Source organism: Nicotiana attenuata, chromosome 12 (assembly GCF_001879085.1).
Source record: "Nicotiana attenuata strain UT chromosome 12, NIATTr2, whole genome shotgun sequence".
NCBI lineage: Eukaryota > Viridiplantae > Streptophyta > Magnoliopsida > Solanales > Solanaceae > Nicotiana > Nicotiana attenuata.
Window position 1 is genome coordinate 18,267,841 of NC_032000.1, and position 11,136 is coordinate 18,278,976.

The 11,136-nt window shown below is 37.5% G+C and overlaps 1 protein-coding gene across 1 annotated transcript; it reads right to left on the reverse strand.

Moving 5' to 3' along the window:
- On the reverse strand, nt 221–10,571 carry LOC109235347. Its single transcript, XM_019401416.1, has 10 exons — nt 10,170–10,571; nt 9,800–10,068; nt 9,094–9,180; nt 8,429–8,518; nt 7,818–7,898; nt 7,537–7,695; nt 5,320–7,419; nt 2,927–3,073; nt 1,862–2,148; nt 221–756 (listed from the first exon to the last, which is right to left on the reverse strand). Exons 2-10 carry the CDS (start codon nt 9,845–9,847, stop codon nt 663–665), a joined length of 3,093 nt encoding a protein of 1,030 aa, XP_019256961.1. The 5' UTR covers nt 9,848–10,068; nt 10,170–10,571; the 3' UTR covers nt 221–662.

The window sequence follows — 11,136 nt, forward strand, 5'->3', positions numbered from 1 at the left end:
ATTATACAAATTTTATACACTTTTTCGGCTAGCGAATGTAAATAGTTTCTGGCACAGGCTAAAAGTGAAAAAAGCCCAAAAGTATTTGTAAACCTTTTCCCTTAGGATTCAGTGTAGAAATGTCATCAGGTAGCTGCTTTTAAGGGTGTTTAAAACATAGCCAGTTTCTAAGAAGTTATTATAATCTCATAAAGGAAAGCATGCAAAACAGCATCCCCCCTGAACACAACTCTCCTCTCTTCATAAAGAGTATATTCATAAGAATGCGACAACTCTGACTACTGTATCAAATTCATAAATAAAAGTCACAGAAAAAGAAAAAAACTGTACCTACAAATTTGTTAATTTTCTCACTCACTACTGTTCTACACGAAAACTAGCCATTAGTTGAAATGAAATCATCAAAAATAGAGACATCTGCATCAAAAAATGATATACAAATGCACACATTAAAGAAAATATAGACATACTATTTACCCTTTTCCTATTTTCCGCTGATCCCTTGATACTGCTGCGCTTTGTTGTTTGAATGCAGAATCTAGCTTGCTCGAAAATAGTAGAAATTTAACATTTCCATAGTAAAGAGCAGAGAAGATCGTCAAAATCCACCGGATAGCCTTCCTTAGCGTCTTTTCCTGTAACAAATTTCCAGTTGCTACGAATTAGACATTTGGCGTGATGTTGTACTTCTCGCAGATTTTTTGTCCATTTTCATTCCACCACTTTTCTGCCTCTTCCTCTGTGAAGATTTTACGGCTGTAGGAAAGCACACGAAACTTCAGCAAACAAATCGAGATAATTCAAGTCGAAGCAAAGTTAATAATTAAGCACTAATTTAGATTCATCTGCAATGCATTTATGTTTCATGTAGTCTTTGTTTGATCTCCAGTGACACTTTTTAGTTGGGTAAGTATGCAGAGAATCATTCCACCTATTTGATGTCGAATACTGTTTTTTCAAGAAAGAAAAATTTACGGTATCAACTTTTACATGCCGTACTTTAGCTGAAATCATCGTTTTCTGTTCATCTCACTAAATGCTCACTTCCAGCAATTTGAAACTATTGATCAGAGGTAGGGGTGTCCAATGGTGTGGGTTGAGCAGATTTTGAGCAGGTCAAAATGAGCTGAGTCAATAAATGAGCAGGTCATTGACTCACCCAAAAGTTACTTTGGCTAAGATGAGCTGGCTCAAGATGGGCTAAAATTTGGGTCATAGCCCAACCCTTCCAACTCTTCCAACTCTTCCAAAACTTTAATTAATATGTGTTATTTTCTTATGAATTGAATAATTACTAAATAAGATTTTTTTCTTTTGTGATGCATATATAACATATCAAACAAAAAAGAATTATTTCTGAGATATTTTGGCAAAGTTACTCGTGGATCAGTTTGGGTTAAAAATCAGCCCAACTTAAATGGGTTGAGATGGGTTGGATCAAGATAGGCTGAGTTCAATAAATGGGTGGATCAATAACCAGCCCAACCTTGGGCGGGTTAGGCAGGTTGGACGGGTCATTTGGGCTTGGGCCAAATTTGACAGTGCTAATAAGAGGTTTACATGATCATGCCAAATAAAAAGGAGATACATGCATGCAAATGAACCAATTGTGATAACAGTTGGCATTGACGAAAACAGACTAGTTGTCAATTCAGGAAGCATAATATGTTGTTAAATAAGGCAGCACATATGATGAACACAAAAACATGAAAAGAGAAATTAATAGCTAATTCTCCGATTCACAAGTCAAATTTCACATATTATAAGCTCTTACTGAAGTTGTTCAATGGAAAGAGTAAACTTCTGAGTGGTTGGTTATTTTTACTCCCCAAAAAATGAAACAGGTTAGAAAGATAAGTACCTGAAACGAACTCGTTTCAGATCATTGCCTCCATCTGGTAAGGAAAAAAGATACAGGTAGATGCCTGGTTCAACTTGTATCATTCGCTCGGCCTTCTGCTTTCTAGACTTAATACCCTTGGCTGAGACAGGAGTATTAGAACTACCACTGCACTCGGTTATGGCTGCGGTGGTTACACAACTACCATTAGAAGGACGGCTACGGTCAAACGATGTTTGTTCAGCATTAAAATCTAAATTGCCGGTGGAGATCTGTTCTTCTGGAAGCCTTTCAGTGATCTCCTTCAGCTGTAGAAAATTGGATTATTCATGCCATCAGCTGTTGAACTTACAAAGTCAAAGAGAATTGTAATTTTGAGCGACAAGACTAGAAGACTTTCTTTTTTAGATGTAATTTCATCTTCTTGAAGTATGAAAACTACCTGCCCTCCATCTTTTAATCTTCTCAACTATAATGTTTTTCCTTTCTGAGTCGAGAAGAGATAATTTTCTGCAACTAAACCATCTTACAGCAATTTGTACTAATTGTTACTCATCAGCTAGTTAAGCTTATGAAGAAAGTGATTCATTTTATGCAGTGAGTATACGAAATGACTGGAAAATATGAGATAGTAACTAAATAAACAAAAACACAGAAGACATACTCTGACCACTTTCTGAGAATCTCAACTAGCTAGCCGATGCATAATGAGAACCTTATAGGTCATGCGCATGTAAGTGTGTACCATGTAAATTTATGTCATGGTAAAACAGCGATGAGCAGAATATACTCTTGAATGAATAATGCGAGCGCTACAGTATCCAAACTAATAGATTGAGTTCCCACAAGTTGGAACTAGCTTCAATAACTGCTAATAGAAAATGAATGACTGCAACTGATGAGCAAATATATAACAAAACATGCTAACTTGCCAAGAACAGAACAAAATTTGATCTGGGCGTATGATAATATAAGGCTATTAAAACTAGATCGAACTCAAGAATACTAAAATAGTTACAAGATCTTTATGTACAACAACTATGCAGACTTTGTAGATTAAACATTTGAATATAAAGATCATCTTACCTGGGCAGTCAGAGACTTGATTACTTGTTTCGCCGCTTTTCTTTTCTCTGCTTCAATAGCTGCTTTTGCAGTAGCATCCTTCAACTGCTTTGTCTTTCTCTCAAGTTCAACTTCAAGAAGTTGAGATTTGGTTGCAAGTTCTTCCAACTACAAACATTTTTGAGTCAATCTCATCAGTTTGGAACTTTGTTATCACGATACTTAATTGCTCGCAGAGGAATGCATCAAGAATATTTAAACTATTGTGTATATTAGGATCAACTAAGAAGATGCATTATCAGTTAGGATCAATTAGAAAGATTCTATGACTGTAATTATGCATTCTTTCCTATTTTGTCAACACTAATTAAGCCATGGTTTATTGAGCGAATAAATCAAGCAGAACATTCGTCTGATTCTCTTCTCTACTACTTCTTTTACATGGTATTAGAGCCAGGGTACGAAATCATTTCCCTGAAAAATTGGTATCCAGATCTCCAGTTCAACCATCAAAACGAAAAAAGGCCAGAAGAGGAAATTTTCCAAAGAATAGATACACAGAAGCTTTCGACGAACAAGGACTTAATTTTGTCTCTTGCAAGTGATCTCTCGGCTGCACTGCCGCGTCAAACCCAGCCTCAAACAATCAGACTGGAAAATCCCATCGAACAAAAGAGGATGTGTACACCCTCCACTTCTAGTAAGCATGGCACTTTAACTATAAGTGGAATAACAGTCATTCAAGCTATTGCTCTTTCTCTTATCAGAAGAGAGAGAGAGAGAGAGAGAGAGAGAGAGCATTGAAAACAGAAAAGAGAGCGCACTCTCAAGCCACGAAAAGTGTCAAAGACAATATGCACAAACAAGTCTTTTCTGTGAGAGTAACATTTTAGCTTTACAAGGGTGGACCAAAAATCAAGCCAATCTTGACTTTTCTTATCGGCAATCTAGTTGACAACCACTCCACCTAGTTCGTGGAGCCTTTCACATCATACTGACCTATCGCCACCCTTGTTTTTGAATCTCAATGGTTTTTAGTTTATCGGTGACTCCTCACTTGGAAATTCAGGTACTTTTTCTTCTTGTTCCAAAATTCGATTTTATCTTTTGGTATCAGATACCTCTAGTCATACCCCTTTATTGCATTGATTGATATTTTTTTTTTTTTTTTTTTTTTTTTTTTGCGTAAGGACAGGAGACATACAGAGTTGTTAGGTATTCTGATGCAGACTTGAATGATCTCCTTCATATAGATGATCCACCTTAGAACATGTTTAAACACTATTGGATGAATTATTCATACAGCATAGTCACTGAAATTCCCACCTAGTCCCATGTCCAAAACAAATCAATGTAAGTTTCCATCTTGATCGAGCTTCATCTTATCAAATAAAGCTGCAAAGCTACTGATCATCCACCTATGTAATTAGATATATGAAAATAGTTTGTTTGCTAGTTTAAGATGCTAATATTACTTGCACGTCAAACCAAAAAGCAGATGGCTGCACATACAAGACTCAAATTATTTTTCAGAGGTAAGACAACTTCATTCTTAAGTAATCGTTGGATAAAGTGTAGAATGGTTTTCTCCTATCTTTTTCTCCTCATATCTTCTTCTTGTCAATATGTCTACACGACGGTTCATGATGTGTAGGTTTATAGGCTGTCCAACATCTCGTTGAAGGTAACCCCGAAATGAGAAACAGCATTAGCTCATTTTCACGCATAGCATCACCAGATAATTTCTTAAAGCCTAGTTATCTCAATAAGACAACTTGGCTATCTGGAAACAGATATAACAGATGGTTCTCCAGGAGGGAAGAGATTTTAGGAGGCAGAATAAAAACAGACCTTTCTTTTGTAAGAAGAGCTGAATTCAAATAAAAATATTATTCATTTAAGCTTATAAAAAAATATCAATCATTTCAGGAACCTAATCTTGTAGCACCTAAAATCAACATAACCTGTATAGATATGAAATCACGTCGTGTGTATCACACCGCATGCATACACATCTTTGTCACATCGAAGGAGGAATTTGAAATGCGAACGTCACATACTCTATTGAACTACTTAAATGACAGTTGTATTGGATATTTATAATTTGAATCTTCCATATAAGCATTTAAATTAGAAGTTGTGGCATGAATTTAGCATCATTATGATTCTGTTAAATGTTTTAGAAAGAACTGAAAGTTAGTATCTGACTATTTGTTTTAACTTCGCATTAGCACCTCATGAACTCAATAATAGGCAAAAACAATTACAGCCGGAGTGCTCATCACAATACAGATTTAATGACACACATTTATAGTTAGCAAGAAGCCATAAAGAGATATAGAGTTGAAATAACACAAGCATTAAGATTTAGCATGAAGAAACTGGAAAATTATTCCACCGCATAGAAATATCACCTGTGCCTTTAATTGTTTGACCTCCTGGCTTAAGCTCTCATTAATAGGCTTCAAATTATCTATAACTACTTCAGATGTACGAACAGGACGATACGGAGTTGGTATTGCAGGCCACGATGGACTTGTCTTTCCTGGCGAGGGAGATGTCGACTGAGAAACCACTCTCGCACTCGGAAGAGAAGCCGATAAGAGACCTTTTGGAAATCGAAATGGACTGATTGGTGATTTAGGTAAGGAAAAGCTTTCCCTCTGAGCATTTTCACTTTGAAAGGAAAATGCAGGGTTCTCATTTTGATCAACCCTGGAAATTCTGCCCTGAATGCGGTTGAATGAGTCAGAAGACGAGAGTCTGGAAGTTTGACCTACAAATAGAGGAAGCCCACTCTCTTTATCTGTCTGCTCATAAGCCTTATAATTTCCAGTTTTGACTTTTGGAACTCGATACGTAGATTCTGATTCAATTGTTTTCTGTAACTTGTCAAAACAATCATCACAAACACGATATGGCTTGTTTGTGCTTGGGGCTAATGATGCTTTAAGTGATTTTTTGCTGGTGCATGCTTTGCAAAAGACAAACCCACAATTGTAACAATTATGACGTTTTCTTCTGAAATTGAAAGGGATACGGCATCCAAAGCATACAGAATTATCAGCACTTAATGCCCAATTATGTACACAAATAGCAGCAGTAAAATTTGAACCACACACTATTCTCTTTACTTGTTTATCCCTCAAAATATCTACTAGAGTAGGCGTATACTTATTCTCACAGTCTCCATGACCTAGTTGTCCATTTTCACCCTTTCCCCACGTATAAACTTCTGTTTTGGAAGTCAAAACAGCAACATGGTGTGAACCACAAGAAATTTCCTCCACAGTACTGTCAGCGATATTACCTTCTACACGAATTGGTAACTTCTCATTAGCTAGAGGGCAACCAAGCTGGCCATAAACAGTACTACCCATCGTATATACTCGGCCCCTGGTTGTCAATGCAACGGTCATGGTATAGCCACAGGCTACTTGACTGAAGTTTATGTCAGCCAATGCAGCTATACACTCAGGAGCTAGTCTCGGTTCATCGCCACCATGTCCTAGTCGCCCTTTGTCTCCGTCTCCCCAGGTGAATAGCGTTCCAGACGGACCATCAGATGGTCCAGAATCCAATCCAGTCATTAATTCAACTACTGCAGCAGTATGCCAAACACCACAAGCAACCTTGAGTGTCCTCAGTCCTTTAAAACTTTCCACCTCTCTAGGAGTAATATACACGGAACGATCCCCATGACCCAAAGCACCAAAAGTTCCATCTCCAAATGTAAACAAGCGGCCGGCAGATGTTATGAGAGCTGTATGCCAAGGCCCACAGGAAATATGAGACACTCTTAAACCTTCCATGAGCCCACATACTCTCTTTGGGATCCAGTGACTGGCTTCACTTCTGTGTCCAAGCAAACCCGAACTTTTAGCGCCGTCACCCCAAGTGTATAGATCCCCGGAGGATGTAACAGCACATGAGTGATATTCCCCACATGCAATTACCTCAACACTCATTCCTCTGAGATTGTTGATGAGCTTGGGATGTGAAACGTCTGTTTCCGCCCCATGCCCCAGCCTGCCGCCTGCTTCTTCACCCCAGCTGAATACCTCTCCTTGTTTTGTGACTAACATAGCATGCTTAGTACCACAGGCAATACTCTGAACATCAAGTACCACAGTTGACTCTAGTGCCTTGGGAGTATAAGCATTAATCCTTGTGCCAGATGATCTACCAATTCTGTGCTTACCGCCTCCCAATAGCCCATTGCCAGTACCTTCTCCCCAAATGAAGACATCTCCTAGGTTATCAAAATCTTCAAGGCAAGAACCCTGGCTGGATGAACTTATGGCACTAGATAAACTAACTCGGAACGTATCGGCCGTAGAACTTCGAGCATTTGAGTTGTCAACTGTTCCAGAAGAAAACGAGCTAAGATTAAAGGCAACTGTTTCAGCAAGTGTAGGACTCTTGGAAGCTGCAGTGTATGAAATAATGTCAGCATAGGCTTTTCCGAGCCTGCTTTGAGGTAGACTCTCAGTTCTTTGATTGTCTCCTTGATCCTGAGGCAAAAAGATGGTCATACAGCATTCTTGAATCAGTTGGAAGAGGGAAGAAGTGAGAGGAGAGAAAGAATGAAAACGCACAAATAAAGAAGGTACGACAAAATGCTAACATACAATAGATGAAGTTGATGTGGTGACTCGTTCACCATGCGGACTATCAGGAAACACAGGTTCACTTCTTGCATCATTTCTTCCTTTGCGAGAGCGTCCCCGTGTAATTATTGCCTTCAGCCCAGCAATCCAAACCTCAGCTTCATCCTTGTCTTTACAGATCTACGCAAAATTATCATTAGAGTTGTAGAAAATTTTTTAAGACGATGTTATAGAAATCAAAATGCTCATTTTTCACGACAAAAAAGAATATTTATTTTCATTGAGACAAATCAGAAACCTACCAAGTCCAAAGACCTGTCATTACAGATGAGAGAAAATGATTGATACTCCTTTTCAGGTCGAGGATACCGCTGGAATATTGCCTAAGGAGGAGAAAAATTAACACCATTTTGGTCAGCCTCTTGAAACTAAAGCTCCAGAACAAGAAGGAATATGTAATCACACAGAATAAGGATCTAAATTTGACAAGAAGTAAGAAGAGCAAAGCCCTTGTGAACTATAAATTGAACAATCTTTACAAGTCAATCATAGAGCAAAATCAAAACTTGACGCAGGAACTACTTGTACTGATCAATGATCAGAAAATTTAATCCACCTTCTCTTACAGAGTAAAACCAGAAAATCTACCATGTAAAGCACTCCTAAACCATTGTCCATTGATCTTTAAATCTTGGGTTCCTTTACTTTGTCCCTCCGTTCTACCACCCAAATTACCCTTAGAGAAGAAGATGAAATGCAAATGCAAAGAAAAGAGGAATAGTAGACATTGCCATTTCGGCAAGTTAACAAAACTACGGTCCTACTATCTCTCCTTAGAAGCACTCACAGAAGGAAAATTGAGGGAGAAAATTTCTTTTTATAAGGGAAGGAAGCTGGGAATAGTCAAACTCACAGTTCTCTGTCCAGGAATAATCCTTGAAACATGGCACAGTTCAAGCTGTTTTTCTTCTTTGCCATGGTACCATACCAACGCAGATTCGTCCTGATACACATCCAAGAAAGCCCTTAGTGATATGGTATAAATACAACTGGTAATCAAGTTTCCAAGCAAGTACAGAAAAAAAAACAGTACTTAAAGAAATGGATATTCGACATTTTTTCTGATAACCGAGAAATCCCTGAGGGCCAGCATGTGCACGATTCAGAACTCAAGAAAAGAAAATACTCTTTGACTTGTGCTAGTATACTTTCCTCTAACAAGCTCTGTCTCAAACATGTTTGTTGTTTACAACTAGACAACTATTCCCAAAATCTATTTCTCTTCTCTCCCTCGCCTTCAACTCTTCGTCCACTCTGTACACAGAATGCTTATATCTGTGCCTCTGACTTGTCTCACATCTGCTATGCTTTCAAAGCTATAATCAATGTAAAAGACGAGTGCTTTATTGCATCATACAGATCAATAAAACTAGATGGTCAATTTGTTCTCAGTGCAAATGATATGGGAGTCCTGAATGCCAAACAGCTTCTATCCTAGATATTCCTCAAGCTTGCATATTGACCCCATAACCACAAAGGAAAATAGTATTTTGAAAATGAGATAAATGAAGAACTCACATTAGAAAGACGAAAAGGACAGAACTTGGGCTTTCCTCTGCGCCCATACTTCAGCAGATTTGCTCCTTTCTTAAGCGCTGCAATGGCCTTCAAATGAAACAAAGCCAAGAAGAAAAGATAACAGGCAGAAAACAGTTAAGCTTAATATCTACATGCAGGGCAATAAATACATTTATTTTGCATTCCCTAAACCTAGAACCTCATAATTATTCCCGGAGGCAGAGAAAGTCTCTATGCTATGGGCTTAACTGAACTCCATATTTTGGACACAGAACATACACACACACAAACACACATATGTATGTATTAGGTACGTATGCAGAGGCGTACCTAGGATGTGAAGGTGGCGGAGGCACATGAACGAACTGCTCAACCAGTGCCCCTATTGGACTTTTGATCTTAAGGGTTCCAAACAAAATATATGACAGTTTTTCAACATATACACACTTATATATTCAGGCTTTTTGCCAAAGTTAATGGGGTCCGATGACCCCTCTTCTACAAGCATAGGTCCGCCTCTGTACGTATGTATGTATGTATATCGATGTGGGTGAAAAACCACTAAAATTTCAACATACATTAAATTTTGAACTCATGTTATCAAAAGTATAATGAGTTCAGTGCTAATTACTTTAAATCCTGGACCCGTCTTTGACTACTCTAAAGTAGTTTTGCGAATATAACAAAGTGGAAGCAAAATAAGTACCTGATCAATGTCCCTATCAGCAAGACTAGACCTCTGGAAATCAGCCATTCAAGTGGTAATACTATTAGGTGAAAAACCCCAGCACCCATCTGAACAACCACAGGGAAAACTCCTTCCCCTACTAGTATACCCCATATACTAATCCCCTCAGCTACATTAAATACAACACCCAATTCCTTCATTTATCCCATTGTATGTACAAGTCATAAAATTCTCAATAAAACATTCCCTTTGTCCAAAAACCAATCAACATTCAACTCCTCCAGCAGCTGAAAACAGAAAGTCACCATTTATGAAAATTTTGAATAAATTCAAGAAATGAAATTAAACAGGATAGTTTAATTCTGTAACCAAAAGGGTCATGTTTTACCTTCTTTTCTTGAAATTTTTGAGACAATTGAGCCGTTGATATTTATCTGATGAGCCAACAAGTCTTTTGGGAGCTCAAGTCAATAGCCAAAAATTGGATACAAAGATGCAAATAATGAATGTTTTTTGAGTATGAAGATTGAAATGAATGCGTTCTTGCAAAAGGGTTTTTTTTTTTTTTTTTAGAAACTCAAATTATAGTAAAAGTACTAATACAACATTTTTTAAGGAAAAGAATTCTTTCGTGCGTCCCTTAATGTTCTTTTTGGTGTTGTTTGTATCAATGATCTCTGTCTTTTTTCCTTTGATTTTATTTTTTTGTTTATTGTTCCTGTTATCTGGTGAAGTTCAATACATGTTAGCGACCTGACAAAGGTACCAACCTCGGATTTGATGATTGAGATGTTTGGTTTTGTCTTTTTGACGAATAAGGCCAAAAAGTATATGTATTTGTATCCGAGACCCTATTAGTCAAACAAAAAAGAGGTTTCTGATACTTCACTTTAAGTTAAATATATTCCTTTAATCAAAGATCAAACCATCTTTACTTCTTCGTCAAAAAGAAAAAGATATTGAAACTCCTTTTTGTTTCTTTTGGGGGAAAAAATAGTGTTTGCTTTCTAGACTTTTAATTCTTAAATTTTATTGTTTGACTAAAGGTATTGTAATTTAGCGTCATTAAGGAAAGGGTCGGTCGAAGTCGACCAGGAGGCAGTAAGATTCGCGGTCGGGCAGTTAACAGTGACCGAGGTCGACACCAAAGACAGAATAATGACGGCTAGTTTTTGTAATAGGATATTAAAGAGAATATTTTCTGCACTTGTATTATTAGGGTTTGTAGGGACATGTCTCATATAAATAGGAAGAAGAGAGTGGTGTAAGGTATGTAATATTCACTTAACAAGAATAGTTTTTCAGAAGAAGATTCTCTCTTTCTAGCAAAGATACAAGCTTTAGCTTTTCATCAA